The sequence below is a fragment of the Neospora caninum genome, chromosome Ib (genome assembly GCF_000208865.1).
Source record: "Neospora caninum Liverpool complete genome, chromosome Ib".
Taxonomy (NCBI): domain Eukaryota; phylum Apicomplexa; class Conoidasida; order Eucoccidiorida; family Sarcocystidae; genus Neospora; species Neospora caninum.
This window is the reverse complement of record NC_018386.1, coordinates 1,269,263-1,285,548: the sequence shown is the minus strand read 5'-3', so window position 1 is coordinate 1,285,548 and position 16,286 is coordinate 1,269,263. Positions and strand designations below refer to the sequence as shown.

Below are 16,286 nucleotides of genomic sequence, written 5' to 3'. Positions count from 1 at the left end.
GAGGTCGAGACAGACCTATACAACGCGACCGGGTGCTCATGTGTATATGCGTATAGACAACTATACACCCGTACCTATACACACATCAACGCGTCTCAAGATGAACCTAAGACATGCATACATCTGGATATTTTTGAACAGAGCTACAAAATGCAGTTGTATTTTGTGCCTTCTTCCAAAGAACTTGTGGAGGACAAACAGAAGCGGAAGCGATGCCACGCGTTCTCGGATACGGCGACTGGATTGCGAGTGACAGGAGCTGGCAGTAACAAACGGGTACTCGTGGACGCCCCTCGAGTACCATGCATCGGCCTGCCTGAAGATGGGAGCACACGGTACTCTAATGTCTACGGCCTACGTTTTTTCCGAAAGTGTGAGAAGTGACACGGTAATGATGTGCACGCTTTCCTTAGCCAGTTGGTATCTTGAAGTAAAAAAAGCAGTACAGTATTTTTCATCTGGAGTCTGCATGCACGACACACATCTTGTCTGATAAAAAAAGGAGCCGCAGACGCACAGCTGTTCTCTGTGGTCGTTCACGTAATTATGCTTGGATTAAAATTCTCCGCAAAAAATGGGTTTCTGGAAGGAGCTGAGATGCGGTGATCTGCATCCTCCAGTGTTGTCGTCCATCTTTCTGCATGTGACCGATCGCATGCAATCCCTGGCTAGTCCATCATCCATGATGGCGTTCCCATGGCATGCTCGGCTCAAAAGAAGTAGCGATAGCTCGAAAAATGGTTGCCAATGACGGGAGCTAAATTGACAGGAAAAGCGTCCCCTTTCAGTAACCCTTGCATGGGGATTCGAGTATTTCTATCAGCGACACACGGCGCCCGAGAAAATTCCCCGTCGTCAGAGCAGCGCAAAGGCGGTAAGCTGGTCTTTTATTTTGAGATCAAGAGAGGCAGAACGCTTTGCGGGTATATTTTACCAACCGGCAACTACCCCAGTTGGTTACTCATGCGGCTGGGTCGTCTGCGTAGTTAGCCTGAACTCGGTGGCAACGAGTTCGGACACGTGTGCCGCATTCAATCTGGTGGGCAACGCAGTATGGTGGAATGCCAAGATTGTGCACAACCCTCCAGCACTGCTTTAGCCACGCAACCAAGTCATCGTGGAATGCAAGCACTGGTGCTTTTTCTCAGCCTTATTACTCTGCGCATCACGTAGAAATTGTGGCTCCCCCCAAGGGGGGCGCTCAAACACCTCCGGTCCGTGACAAGAGCCACGCTTGTTCCTGAGTATGTACGCCCGCTGTGGAAGAGTACGAATCGAGGGCTTTTGGCGTTTGAAAGCCCTGTAACGATACTGCCCCCGTACTTTAACGGGAGAAGGAACTTCACACACAACAGTGTTCTACGTCACTCCTCGCCACAAATTTCGCTGTAACTGGCAGAGACTAGCGTCAGTGCACAGTCTTCCGTGAAGCAGCGAAACTCAAGACACCATTGCGAGGCTGTGTCATTTCGGCGTCATTGGGTCTGTGCTTCTCTTTCATTGGCGGCAGTTTTCCTGTCCTCGTTGACACACTACGACACACCATGGTTTTTTTCTTCAGCTGCCTCTCCCTGTGAACAGGACCGTCGCCACGAAGCCAGGGGGAGGTTTGCCACATGACACGAATTAATTTAAGCTGCGTGTCGACTCCTACAGGTCCTACACTCCTAACCTTTTATCTTTCGGGTGACATCCAAAAAACTTTGACCCGAGGGGCTCAGACGGAAGGACTTGTGTAGTTGCTGGAAGCTGGAAAATGCGTCAAGGTTCTTCAATGTCAACTTCACCGGTCTTGACCATATCCGGACACATATGTTTGTGATGCACTGCTCAGTGAGGGTCCACAGGCGGCATTCACGTGCTGATCCACGAATCTGGGTTGCAATGTCTCCTGAATCTATCGAAAACAAGTATGCGGAACCATATCTAAAGGTCGTATTTGCACGACCACAACAAGGTAGCATAGCAGCCGAACGCTGCACTGAAATTGACTGTTGGCAATGGTTTGCGACGACCCTTGAGGACACTAACTGCAGATAGCACACGCAACACTTCTGGCACTCAGCTCATCAGCAGTAGGACGTATCGGCTACGCATACTCTCCCAGTCCGTGTTGGTGACAAGAAGCGCAGCCATTGCTCGGCGGACTGTCCTATGGGCTTATTTCCATAGTTTGGTTCCCAACCAGGGTGCCCCTGTCTGGGCACTGGTTCTATAAAGGACAGTGCGACGAAATTAGCGAGGCAACACATACACACCTTCAGCTGGGAGCAATTAATAAAAAACGCAATAGTCAGGATGCAAAAGTCAGGATTTCCCGGCTTTTAGCAACCATATTTGAGACGAGAACACGACCGGAACTTCCTTTTTTTGTGAATGTCTTGCAAGGCTTCGTCTTAACGTTAGCAGCTCTCTGACGCCGGTTTTTGTTGCTCTCCTGATGAACGACCCTTTGCACGCGGTGGCTTCGCCACGGACAATGTGCCGCATGGACATGCAGTGTTCCCTGACAGCTACCTTTTGTGGATGTTTCTGGATGGGATTGCTACGATGAAATGACCATACTTCAGATACCTTCGTTGAACTAACATTCTATGCACGCACCTCGTATCAAACGAATGCAGCTGCCAATCTGTGTCCGGTGATTTCGTTGGGGGGACGACACGATGACAGTGGGTCTGGACGCAGGTACGTGGGTCTACTTACTGGGGCTGTGGTGACACGATGCCCAGCTGCTCGTTCAAATCTGTGGTACTGCGAAGCCTGAAAAAACAGCCACGTTACCGTCGCAATGTGTCAAAGAAAATCTATGCCACAGAAGACTCATACTCTTTGTGCTCTTCCTGTCTTTAAGCGAGAAAGGAAGGCAGGCCACTGAATGCGTGGATGACTTTACCACTTCATTTTTGGTGTGGTTGTTAACTCTCACCAGTCTTACCGCCCTGTCGCAGTGGAATAAAAGAGTAGGAAAGACGTTTCTGAATCGATGTCGCCGTCAATATCATGTTGGACATGCTGAATTAGCATGAACACAAGAAGAGCAGGTCTGAAAGACCTGTTCAGGGAAATGCCGGGGGACGGAGAAGAACCGAGAAGTGGCAGGTATGCTCGAGTGAAGATACCATTGCCAATCGACATTTTTTGGGAAGGGACTCCAGCAGCAGAAGGCACGGCCAAAAACATGAAAGAACCCATAGACGTTCACGACGTGCATTAGGTTATATGCACCGTTTAGCCTTTTACGCATTCCCTGCCGGAAGGGTTTTTCCAGAAGCTATTCCATAGAGAGAACCGCGTAGCCGGAGGCTCCGAAATAAGAGCATCGTCCACCAAGTGTCTCCGCGACAGCTCGCAATACTTCTTTGATCCCTTCTCAGAAGACAGGCAACCGCCCTTGCTGCTTGCGTACAGTCGATCATCTGTTTTTTTTGTTCCGTGTGAGGATACTCCTTTTTCTCCGGCAGTCCACTGTTGTTGCACGCCCTCTTCGCCTCTTATTTCATACACACAACACCCATAAAGGTGCGTGCCACTCCCCCTTTCTTTGGGGCAATCTAGTGACTAGCGCGCATTACCGCAGACGGCAAATGAGACCAAGAACTCGTGTTGCCATACAGCCGGCTGGGGCTGCGTGTCTCCAACGGGGCACGCGCCAAACGCTGCAGCTGCATGCGTCGTCAAACCATTTCAAGAGTTGACAGCGTCTCGCGTTTTTAGCCTGAACGGGGGAGGAACGGCTTTGTTTTATTTTTCACGGGAAGCGAGGGGTGCGAAAAAAGTGAGGGGAAGGGAACGGAGCCATATAATCCCCAATCTGAGACTGCCGATCCGAGCTACTTGCCAGTGCATGCGAGTCCCCTCTCCGGCGGCGAAGCCGCAGAATTACAACGGAAAGAGTCTTTTTTCCCGTTTGGATGTAGCCGTTTGAGTCGAGCAAATGTTTGCGCAATCGATCGTTGTGATCGCTAGTGATTTCATCAGTTGCGCATGTCATTGGCTTTTCCTGTTGTGCAAAGTCAAGCGGATGCTCCGCCGCGGCGATCAGACTCTAGCGCGTGGTTCCCTGGTTTTTCTCCGGAATGTGGAGCTGCCCTGGCAGCCGGATCTTCCATTGCGTTCTTCGTGGATCCGCGCCCGTGACTAGGATAGTTTAGTCAACCCGCAATCCAGGGCACGGCATCGCCGGAGTCTTACGGTAGCTGTATTCTGGGCAACTGACTCCTGCGTGAACCTCTTTGCTTGCCGAGCCGATTGTAAGGATGTCGACAGCATCAGCACCCTCCCGCAACGGCAGTTCAAAGTGGAGTGGAGGTGCTGTACGTTCTCGAGCCGGTGGACAAGGGCGCTCTCACCAGCAACTGCGACAACTCTTCAGCCAAAGCCGAAGCCGGGGGGGTCAGGGGAGCGCTGCCGTCGTGCGCCCACCCGCACCAGCCGTTTCACTTGATTGTGAAATGGTAGGATGCGGCCCAGACGGAAACATCAGCGCACTGGGTGAGTGTGGCACTGAGCAAACTTTGCCGTCATGCCGCAAGACCTGACTGATGCATAGTTCTGGCGACGGTGCTGTCGACTCAAGAGAAACGCCGGGGTGTTGCCAGTAGAGCTCGTCGAATCGGAAGACGAAAACAGTGTAACCTTGGCAAATGACTTGGGGAGACGTGCCTGCTTGTATAAAGCGAAGTGACTTTACAGATAGGTGAATGCTGCGACCCTAATCGACAAGTTCATCGATGTGGCTGTGGAACGACTGGTAAGGCGTGAGATGTGTTCATTTTTCGCAGACTCCATGCTGAGCGCGCCCTGCCGGTTTGTCTTGTGTCACTTCCGTGGCAAGTCGTGAGTTTATGTGAACAGTTTTATCTCTCTAACTGCATATGGGCGCGGCGACCTCCCCTGATCTACAGTTAGCTTTTCTGCCTTCTTTGAGGGGCGGGGAGCAGAAGCAGACATATGAAAGTTTTCATCTTCCGTCGGCATCTGCAGACGCCATATGGGACTCGGTGGGCTGTATCTGGGCTTTGTCAACCGCCTTCGTTTCGGTGATAGCGGAACTCAGATTGGAATGATACGTTTTCCCGTTGTGAGATTCCTGTACGCAGCCCAGGTTTCGATCTGCGATGAAAATGGTGACGTTTTGCTGGACGAAATCGTTATGCCTGACATGCGGATCACGGATTTCCGTCACCACATCACTGGTACGAGTTCGAGTAAAGGCAGGCATGAGGGAACGTCGTCTACGTTTGTTTTCATTGCGTATAGTGTGTTCTTTTTCGTGTACTGATGTCGGAAATATATCCGCTGGACCGTCTGAGCAAGTCGCGACGTAACACATTTAGAGGTTTCGCGATTCGTGCTGGAGGAGACAGTCGTTCGATCCGATGCTGAGTGGGCGTCGATTTCTCTCTGTGCAGGCCTTTCGTGGAACATCATCCGGGACAGAGGAATTTCTTTCGAGGCGGCTCGAACTCTCGTAACCGATATAACTCGAGGGAAGGTTCTTGTTGGCCACGCGCTTCAACACGATCTCCAGGTAGAAAACTTGGTCTGGGCTTCCTCAGAGACTCACAGGTGAAGCAGGTTTGTAGAGTGACGTATACCGTGGCCTAGCATCTGGCTTCGTCGTTAGCAGAAAGGGTGACACTTCCGGCTTCTTCCTTGGGCCGAATACGCGCGCGAAAACAGGAACCCGGACGACTACGTGTCTGGTGGGAGTACACATCGAGGGAGAACCAATTTATGAGCCGTAGCAGAAGCAAGATCCACCGACCTTGGTTTGTGACGATGCCACGTGAACTCTGCCCACTGTTACATGCCTTTACGGCGCGTGCTGATTGTCGCCCTCCCAGATAGAATCGTTGCGTGCTACTGCTGCGATGCCAACGACAGGGATATGTCTGGGATTTTTCGAATCTTGAGCAAATTCTGCTGCAGTGTGCAGTGTGAATGGTTTCCCAGGTCCTCGCTATCGACCATCCAGTGCACATGATTCGTGACACGAGCAAATACAAGCCGCTGCGCCCCCCGGGCATGACTCGGAATGCTGTGCCTTCCCTCAAGCGTTTGACCAATCATTGGCTGAATCGTGAAATCCAGACAGGTAAAGGGGAGCTCTGCGTGGGCCGACTTTCTCCACTATACTTTTATGAAACTCTGCCTGGAACATTGTCGGAGATGTCGTTTCACGTGCCAGTGTGCAAGTTGCCCCACGGCGTCTCCGCATGCACCTTGCACGCTGGGGGCTCCAACGATTAGCAGCGAGGAAAATGCTCATTGTCCATACCGATTTGAGGAGGAATGCCGCACCAATTTTCGTGAATGAGGTGTTTGTCGCTATTTCGCTTCAGGAATCCACAATTCTGTGGAAGATTGTCGAGCGGCAATGGATCTTTATCTGAAGTTCCAGTCGCAGTGGGAGCGGCAGTTCCTCGCTGTCACTGATACACAGAAAAGTTGGAACTCGGCAAGCGGTTTGGAAGATGAACATGCCCACGCATCAGGCATTCCACAGACAGCGAACAAGTCCGGACAGGGTTCACGTAAGCGTTCAAGATGTGATTACGGAGCCTCGCGTCAGAGCGCCTCCGAAAGGTACGACTCCGATGACAGCTGCGGCACGACTGAAGCGGCGAGTGTTGCAGCATCGGAGGGTAGCCCTGCGTCCAACAATGTTGGTGTCGATGGCTGCAAGCCACACGGGTCGGTCGATGGCAGCGCCCGAGGTGACGGCGTTAGCGGTTACGATCCAACGAGGGATGCAGAAGAATTCCCCGGAGTTAGTTTCTCGGGACTGACGAAGAAGGAGCGAAAGAGGCTGAGGAAAAAGCTGCGTTCAGAGCACGCCGGATCATTGTTGTGAGACCGAGGTCGTGGCAGCGGCAAAAACGGTGTGAAATCTTTTTGTTAGGTGACAGCGCAGGTAAAGATCATATTGTGTTCGTCATGGCAGAAGGGCTGGGGGACAGAAACGTGTCAATGATAGTCTTCTCGCAGCACACGTCGCCCGCTGATTATAGTAGGTTGCCAAGCGAACTTCGACTCCTTAAGTTTCTGTTCCTCTCGGTGCCAGCCTTGGCTGTGCCATATTCTGGTGGTGTCATGACACCCTGAACGGGTGTCCTCGCGCAGGCTCGTCTTGTTTGAGGATTAGAAATTGCGAGATGCATTTGTACTACGACGCTAGATGTTCGAGACAAGGGAGGTGTTTTACATATAAGGCAAATGTTGCTTTTTGTGGAAGGCGAAGCTCCGCCCCTTGTGGAAAAAGGGCTGACACCGGCTGTCGTGAATTGTCGGCAGCTTCTGCTAGCGCCAGCATCGTACATTCCCGAAGAGGCACCTTTTCGGACTTCGGGCTTGGTCGCTTGACAAGCACATATACTTGAGCAGGAGGCTGCTCGTAGGAGATGTACACGTGGGAACCGCTGCATTTGCGCTTCTCCAACGGTTCTGGGGCAGTCCAGTTGACGTGGTAGAATGCTTTGTTCTCAAGATGCAGCCCGGGTCTGACTATCGTCTTCGATCGTTTGCTGTGGAGTTCGCAAGCAAATGTTTATGATAGCGGCGGAGTGTTACGTGGCAAGCTCCCGTTGCAGCCCTTGGGAGCTGTCAATGGCATCTGAAAGAGTCTGAGTGACAAAGATGGGGCTCGCAAGCCAACAGTGCAAGGGATAGAATGTGGTGAGAGAAGGGTGCCCTTGCCGTGTAGAAGCCTTAGTTACTGCTCGCTCGCTTCGATAGACGCAAACCACTCGCCAACCGGAGCTTGCCACTAGCCGTGAAAGTTTGGTTCGGGACGCATAGCAGTCCATCTCACGTGTGGACTACGTCCTGTAGTGTTGGATCTGCTGCGTACTGTTTACGTTTCAGCGATCGACGCTAAACTTGATTCCCAGATAGCATAGTTCTCCTTCAGGGCTGCCTAAAGAGGTTCGGAAGAGTAGAGGTCGCGTACATCCGTTCTGCGAAATCCACTGATTACCTGATCGGGGCTCCAGTAAAAGTAACGTTCCAAGTGAAGTTGGGCCTGTATGCACTGGCACTGGTTGCCTTGCGGTAGGTCAGATATTTCAACAACATAGACCGAAAACGCCACTTTCACGCAGCCCATGTTGGCCTGCGGGGCCCTCCTCAGCCCCCGCCTCAGTCTCCGACGTCCCGGTGAGGAGGCTGCTCCACGTTGCGGCAAAAAAATGGTGTTTTTGTATCTGGCAGTTACCCACTGGTGACGCACAGCAATCCTCGTTGAGGATTCTATTGCGCTGTTTGTCGATGACACCGGAGGATGGAGTGATGCAACTACAGGGGGCTTCTGCGCCGGTCACTTTTGTACATGACGCCCCACACCGCGGCTTTGGACTGCAGCCAAGCATGTTGCAAATATTCGTTTCCTTCCAAAAATTCGAATTTTCGAGTTGCCTTCCGGCTCGCACACAACTGCGAAGTGTACTTTCCCTTTAAACGCGCACACCCGTCGTAGACAGCAGGAAACGGAGTTCAGTCGCGCAAAATTCTGTGCGTCTTCCCAGTTGTGTCGGGTACTGTTGTGTCCCAATCGAAGTTCGGGCTCTGTTCCGGCCATGAGCGTGGGTCTGCCGTGTATATCGATCTAGCAGCAAAGGAACTATTTATGCACGAGCAGGGTGGGACACTGGTAAATCTCAGTAAGCGTGGATTCTAGGTTGGTCAGACAGTCAGCACACCAGAATGCCCTCTCGCGCAATTTTGCTTGCTACTTGTAACACCGTTCTGCGTGGGATTTGGCAAGCACCACTCACGGTAACGGCTACCGACAGAGAATGTCAAAGGCTCCAAATTCTTTGAGGCTTCCTTGTCCGAATCCGCTGCCTGTCACAGAGTTTGTCTGTTTTCCATTATGTCTATGCACCGTGCTCCATATTGTTCAGCAGGGGGTGGCCTGAAACATTGCAACGGCTTCCCTGGTTTGACTTTCGAAGCCGCTAATGCCTCCCCCTGTGCCGTAAAAAGCAGCTCGCATTACTTGATACGCGTACCCCGCGGCCGACTGGTCTATGAAAGTGAAAAAGATTTGCAATCACCAACTAACAACGGACTTTGTTGCGTCGCTGGGGACAGAAAATTCCAAGTTGGGAGCAATGGGAAGGCTTCAAATGGTGGCGCTGTGCACACCATCAGCAGGATCAAGGCTGCCACCGATAACCTCGTAGGAACGTGCGCCATCCCCGGCCGAAGAGGATTTACAGTTCTGGCAGGAGACAGTGATAAACACCAGGCTGTATTCTCTGGGGCCGCTCCCAACAGAAATATGCCGTCATCTCCAAGCATCAGGCAATCGACGGTACCGCAGAATAAGAAGCATACAATAAAGCTGGATCGGAGTGCATCTCTCGTCGACCTACGCCAGAGACGAAGCGAAAACAATGGATGCAAACCGGTGCTACCAAATCCAGGATGGCCCGCAGAGCAAGTCGCAGCGGGGGAGCGGCGAAACGTTTCAGACAGGGGTACGAAGTTTTGAACCGTTTTCAGAACATAACACCACCGCGCGGTCTGCGACGTAAGATCGTTCTCGAATTTATGTTGACGTGTAGACAACACACTGCACTCTGTTAGTACGCGAAAGCCCGTCCGTTGGCATACAGTTTTGCCTAAATTATGTTCGGGGAGGAAGCGATAGGGGAAGGTTTTGCCGTACTATAACTTCCACAAGGACATACAAGGTGAGCAAAATGATGGCCGTGCGCTCAACGACGAAGCTAGACACACTGGATCCTAATGACCTCTTCGTCCTTAGAGACCATGTTGTCTTTGCACAGGGAAACTCACCGTGTCGTTAGGGCCTGCGACAAGCAATCGGAAACACGAGACGCACGCCTCTTCGGGCCGAATTCCGTCATGCAAAAATGTTCCCTCTACAGCCCAGCGATTGGGGCGGTCGAAATCCGCGACGACTCTTGGCGTTCGGTTCTGGTGAGATCACACGCTGTTGGAAAGCTTTACCGAGGTCACGCGCACCCCCGGGTGCTTTCGTAGGAGGCGTGGCCTGGGTCGTATTTTCTTCACGACGATGTGGTTAGTCTGTTCCTTTTAGTGGCATTGTCATTTATTAGGCCTCTAACCTGGGTTGTATCTGTCCCTGCTACATTACTCGGAAACACCCGCCGGCTAGAACCCCCCGTCCCTAGACGTCGGGGATCGGATTACACCTTTCGCAAGGCAGGTCGCGCGGTTGCTGGTGTTCTGTAGGATCTCTTGTTTTCGAAGTACCTTTCTGCTATTTTACCAAAAAGACTTTCGTAGCCACAACACAAAAGTCTACATTTCTTGGATGGGCTTCAGGGCTCTGCTCAGTGTCTGACGCCCCTGTAGCTCTCGATTGGTCAGGGGACAGCATATAGCACAACGCTTGTTTCATAGGGGCTAATGTGTTTGTGTTTCGGCCCAACCACAGCCCCACAAAACGACAAATGCCTCTGCAAGCTTCGCTTCTTCAGCAGCAGCAACAGCAGCTTCACTGCGCGCGCATGGAGCAGGCAGGAAAGACTGTTGATAATAGCAATAATCTGGCAAAGAGGATCCCCTCGATCAGCAGGCCGTGGAACGTGGGCGCACACAGAGCCACCCCGCGTCGAGCATATAACTCGAGCGGCACGCTCACGAACACCTCTTCAGGACGAACCATCTCCAGAGATATTGTAAGTGGTTTTTGTGAGTACTATACTTCTCGACGTTTGGCTTTACAAGCCAGGTGTCGATCGGTTGCTATTACGTTACCTCGTGTTCCAGCGGAAACTTAATTAAGGAGAGTTGCCGCTGGAGTCCTCAGAAACGAAGTACGACAAAGGATCAGAATCTTTCTTGTCCTCCGTCGGTCAGCGTACAATGTGTAGAATCTACGCGGATATACAAAATGTGGAGATGTCAACACCCGCGAAAACGCGCAAAACAGGCTGTAGTTGTAACGCTGGCTTCTGGTTTGATCAGGAACGTCATCCGGGCAGCCAATGTACGCTGACCAACCATCCAGAACAGAAGCAGGTACCAGTGTCCCGCATCAACGAAACGAGGCATGCAATTTCGCCACACGGTGGCATCACACACGGCTGCTACCCCTGGCATGCGTCACGGTTTCACAACACACTTCTTCCCCGTTCTCATAGAACATCTGTTATTCGACGGGAACAGCACAGAGAATTAAAACAGGAATGGATAGCGTGCCTGGGTTGAGCGTAGATCGTGACGCGGTCAGCTTCTGGAGACATATGCCCCGAGTTGTCGTTTCGTTACCAGCTATGCCGTTGGCACACGAGAATCACAACACAGTGAACATATCGCAGTTGGATGTGAAAAATAGGACGAACTGCAGATTTTTTGGAAAACTCTTTTGCCTACACAGAAAATAGTTGTTGGGACGAACCTCTTGAGCGATGTTTGACAGAAGCAAACTCGACCCCGATCTTCACTGCCGTGTAAGGTCCTTCCGGCATCCGCATCCACACCAGTTCTCCCAGTGACGCGTACGCAGCGCTCTGGTGAATCGCTTGGAGCGAGAAAATCAACAGTGGCCGAGGTTGCACTTGCAAAAAAAAAGTCATTAAATGCCATACGAATGACGCCTGCGACAGCCGTAGCAGGCTATCAAGATTTGAGTCACTCATCCGCTGCAGGTGAGTTTTAGCGAAGGCCCGAATCATCTACAGTTTGGTGTCAGACGCCAATACCCACGCGGAAGCGTCGCCGCCTCAAGGGACGTGGCACTAGCACGGGCCAGCAGTTTTGATACACTGAGAGTGAAATCCAGACTATTTGTGTGTGCCTAAATGTGGACTTGAAAGCGTCCTGAAGCCGCGCAAAATTCCCAAAATATAGCACTTCCTTTTTTACATACCGACATTCTGGGACAGAGACAACCGATGACTTTGGTTCCGGAGGTGTAGGGGCTCAAACGACGAATCGATTCCATGGTTAATGCTTGGTGTTAGTGTGTGCTGATCTGTGGGGGTGTTGGTTAGACACCCACATGAAGCTGAATTTGGCAACGGCTGCAGCAAGGAGACTGGCAGTTATTCCCAGGTTGCAGCTGGACCCTTTACCACTGGAGATCTCCCACAGTAACAACTGCAGCAATCCCTGTCCTGGAACCAATCCAGCAACTCCAGTTCCTTTGCTGATCACATGCACAAGACGCAGCGTTAGGACTAGTAGGACTGCTTGCAGCACTTGTGTTTCTAGTAGTGCCAGGACCGCGCGGAGCGGAGTTTTTGTGGGTGCTGCCGCGGACGAAAGATACCAGCAACTGAAGCTGAAAGCTCTTCGGCAACAACGAGAACTACAGAGATTCCAGCAACAATCCAGTAAAACTCGGCAGCATGAAGAGCAAGTTGCGGTGCTCCAACAGTTGCAGCAGCAACTACTTCAACAGCGGATGGAGACAAGAGTCCCAACACCTGCGGAAGCAGTCCCGCCGCCCCTTAGTACCCTCGTAGTCAACCAACAGTCAGAAGCTGACAAACCGAACTCAAATGCTGCTCTGCCGACCACCACGCTAGGTCATGATGTGGTTCCGGTCTCGTATGATGCCTACGAAACCATTTCCATACAGAGACGTGATTCGACAAACGAACTGCTCGCAACACCAACATCAGTCCGGGTGAACCGCAGCAACTTGTCGCTAGTAAACCACGTTATCCTGAACGAGGAGACCAGCAGAACCGATACCCCCCAGCCGGCCTCAATAAAGAAATCGAATGAAAGCGATGCCATCTCCCCAGTCGCTGCCTCTCCGATCTCGACAAAGCCGGCCTGTTCGCCGCTTGAGCTTGGTTTTCCCCTGCCGAGGGCAAATCCGGAGCACACCACCCCGAGTGTGCAGTACTGCGCCCACCATCATTATCAACAAGGGCGGGAAGGTTTCGCTCGCAATAATCATGGAGCTGGTGAAGCCACCAGTGGCTCGTCGTCACCCGCAGGTAGCAAACGTTTTCACTGGGGTCACGAAGAACAAGCAGCAGTGCTGACGGCTGCTGCCTCCCCGACAACAAGCAAAACAACTGAGGAGTCGCGTACAGGATGCGCTAGCACCGTTTTCGTGAGTCAAGCGCGCAACAACGACTCTGGAATGAAGCAAGGGGCCGCTGCTCCACTGCATTCGTTAGAGTGCACGAAGACAGGATCCGATGTGCCGACGGCCTTCACAGACAGCGCGCCCTCGTACATTCCCCATCAAGTTCACTGCGCAAATGCTCCAGAAAGGAGACAGAGTCCATTGCTAATGTCTTCCAAGACCACAGGTACGGACCACACGCTCACAAAAAAGTGAAAAAAACATTCAGACAGGCAAAACCGCATGTCTGCGCAGTACTTCTTCGATCTCCCGAAATTCACTCTCAGTGCTTGTTCATCGTCATCTTCATTTGCTGCTCTACAACGGCCTCAGCTGAAGCAGAAGACGCAAGAGGATCAGAGGCACAACCAAGACCATCCGCAGCTGACCATTCCTCGGAACCCTTCGAAGCGGGCGCGAGTTGCGGCAATTCTGGAATGCCCTTCGCACCAGAGGATCCGGCAGGATGCGCGTGGACAAAATTGCAACGCATGACCGACGAAATGCACCGTGACCACGGCTGGGGCCCCCAGCATGATGCGGAAGCCCAAAGAAAGCTTTCGGAGTTGCTTGCCGCCGCAGCGGTATGCACCATATGCAGCGCAGATGTGTTCCCCGCTTTGACGCAGCTGGGCGTTACACTCTCATGTGTCCGAGCCTCCTATGACGCAACAATTGAAGCCCTACAGAAAGGGCTCCGCCGTCCCAGACCTGGCATTTGCAAGACATTTGACACTGTTGCCTTCTCCGCGGAACCCGCTGGTGCCGCTGTACGGAGTGAGGAAGCCTCGGCTGCCACGGAAACCCAAATTGTGGACCGAGTGGTTCAAACGAACAGTCGTCTAGCCCAACCACGAAACCAGGCCGATTCGCAGAACAATCGATTACCGCTGGCCTCTAAGAGGCCTGCCTTGGTAGACGCACATAGAAGGGCCAATGAAATTACTCCTGGACACACCAAAGAAAAGGGTGTGCGAGTCGGATCGGCGAACTTGGATGGCGACTCAGAAGCTCCTAGGACATTCCCAAGCAACGCTATCGGAGCAGCTGCTGCTTCCGGTTGCTTCCCCTATCCCCTTGAACCCAGAGCGGAACGTCGTCCGTCAAAACGCAACGAATTACGGCCCGATGCCGTGTCGGCAGTGCTGGAGAGAACTGGGAAGTCAGGCAGAGCAGAAGATTGGTCCGCTCCCTCTCAGGTAGTTCCGGCAATGCATTGCACACTGTCGCCTAGAAGCGAAGAAATGGGGAACACTCAGCGGAGCACTGCGGGAACTAGGGCGCCGCTTTCCAGTGCTGACTGCGGCAACTCGGAAATGCACAGGGGAACGTGTGTAGACGGACGTGCTGAAAACGCTGTGACAGCTGTAGAGAAACAAAATTGTGGTTTCAGCCCCTGTGAGGACAACCCACGTAGCTGCCGGCGAGTGACATCCTGCAACGTTGCCGCAGAACCTCAGGTGTCGGTATCCAGTGCCTCTAGAGAAGCACTGCCGGTTCGAGAAAAGTTCTGTTTACGCGCCGCTTTGCCACTGAGGCAAATGGGACTTGGAGAATCTCGAAGTTCTGCCGTGTGGGAAAATGATGAGGACGCAACATCGCGCTGCCACATCGTTTCCGGCAGGCGAACAACATCTCGCCACGAGAGCAAAGAAGGGACAGCTGCAGTGTCTCTGCCGATAAGCGCAAGGAGCCCTCAAAACAACTATCACTCACAACACATTTCTGACAGCGAGGAGCGTTCCTCGCTGCACATGCCCGACCGCAACCGAGGATGCTTTGAGAAACAAGTCAGGCACAGTTTTCATCACGCTACCGGGAAATCTCCGAAAACGGCAGCGTTCGGATCGAGTGATGACGTGCCTTGCAGCGCACCAACTGGGACAATGAGTGGTACGTGTCTCGGAGGCGCACGGCATGCGTCTCGGTGGAATCTCCGAATGTTAGTAGATGGCCTTGCATAGCCCTGTTCGCAATCACGACCTGCTATCGATGAGAAATGCTCATGCTGTTTCAACCCAATTGTGGTGAGATCCATATATATATATATATATATATATATCTTCTTGGAAAGACATTTTTCTCTTCCTAGTCAGCAGCTCAGCATGGACTGACGGAGACTGATACTGGTTGTGTGTGATACGTTACATGTATCGTCATGACCTCCAGCAGCACATTTGGTTCTGGCTTCAGCAGTTTGGTGTTCGAACCAGAGCGAATACTACCGAAACAGGGCTCAAAACATGTGTAGCACCGACAGGGAAAAGATAAAACTTTGAGATACCACAGCTCCGGACATGGTAGTGCACGTTCCAGTAACCAGGAAAGATGCGCCGGTAGCTTTCTCCCTGAAAGGTACAGAGTTTCTCAACGATAACGATGGGGCTCCTAAAGAGGCAGAGTTGCATCGTGAACGTGAATATGGCGTTGAACAACCCCTCGGTGGCCATGCGACAGCGTGGTGGATGCTAGAGAGTGAGAGTTCTGCTTACAGGGAACTCACAGTTGGAGATCGATCAGCGGCGTCTTACCGCTCTTGAGCTTCTTGAGGGCGTGCTTCGCGAACAACAGGCCCTAAGTGCATCTGAACTGCTCGACCGCTTTTCGATGGGGACGACGGGGGAACTTATCAGGCAGCGCCAGCAGGCATCAAGTACGCGTAGCGCGCGACCTAGTCCATGTCCCAGTAGCAGTCAGCATGGAGAAGACGAATGGGAGCGACCAGAGAGTACATGGTAGGCATTCGGCTCTCTCTTGTACCGCTTCATTGCGAGGACTTGCACGTTGTCTGCTGGATACCCTAGACTTCAGAGACCAGTTGTTGCTCTGTTCGTTCGCGTCGACAGTGGAAATCTTATAGTGACACGGAAGCAGCAAGATGCTCTGGTTCTACTTGCGCGGACTAGGGAACACAGTCCAACCCCAATACGCAGTCCCCATGGTGGTTCTCAGGCGGAAGCACTTTGCAACAGTTCGCTAACAGACAGAGTGAGCAGGAACCCTTTTTCAGAGAAGTGACTCTTGAGAATTCAGGAGGGGAGGTCATGTACCCATTACCTGTGAAACAGCGCAAGCCTGCGCATTCTTTGTTTCAGCCGAAGGTTGATGGCGATGGGTCTGCTGTGGCGTTGTGAGTGGAGAGTGGAAAGTGCAGAGGACTGAACGTATCACCGCGCGCAGGGATGAGATTATTCGTACCCAG

At 52.3% G+C, this 16,286-nt stretch overlaps 2 protein-coding genes across 2 annotated transcripts; both read left to right on the top strand.

The window, feature by feature from the left end:
* Positions 1-4,259: 4,259 nt before the first annotated feature.
* Positions 4,260-6,859, top strand: NCLIV_003870 (hypothetical protein; the record flags this gene model as incomplete). Its single annotated transcript, XM_003879888.1, has 5 exons — positions 4,260-4,494; positions 5,103-5,198; positions 5,415-5,533; positions 5,959-6,100; positions 6,348-6,859. The coding sequence occupies 5 exons, from the start codon at positions 4,260-4,262 to the stop codon at positions 6,857-6,859; spliced, it is 1,104 nt and encodes a 367-aa protein (XP_003879937.1).
* Positions 6,860-13,521: 6,662 nt separating this feature from the next.
* Positions 13,522-15,048, top strand: NCLIV_003860 (conserved hypothetical protein; the record flags this gene model as incomplete). The annotated part of the gene is made up of 1 exon (XM_003879887.1): positions 13,522-15,048. One exon carries the CDS (start codon positions 13,522-13,524, stop codon positions 15,046-15,048), a length of 1,527 nt encoding a protein of 508 aa, XP_003879936.1.
* Positions 15,049-16,286: the final 1,238 nt, after the last annotated feature.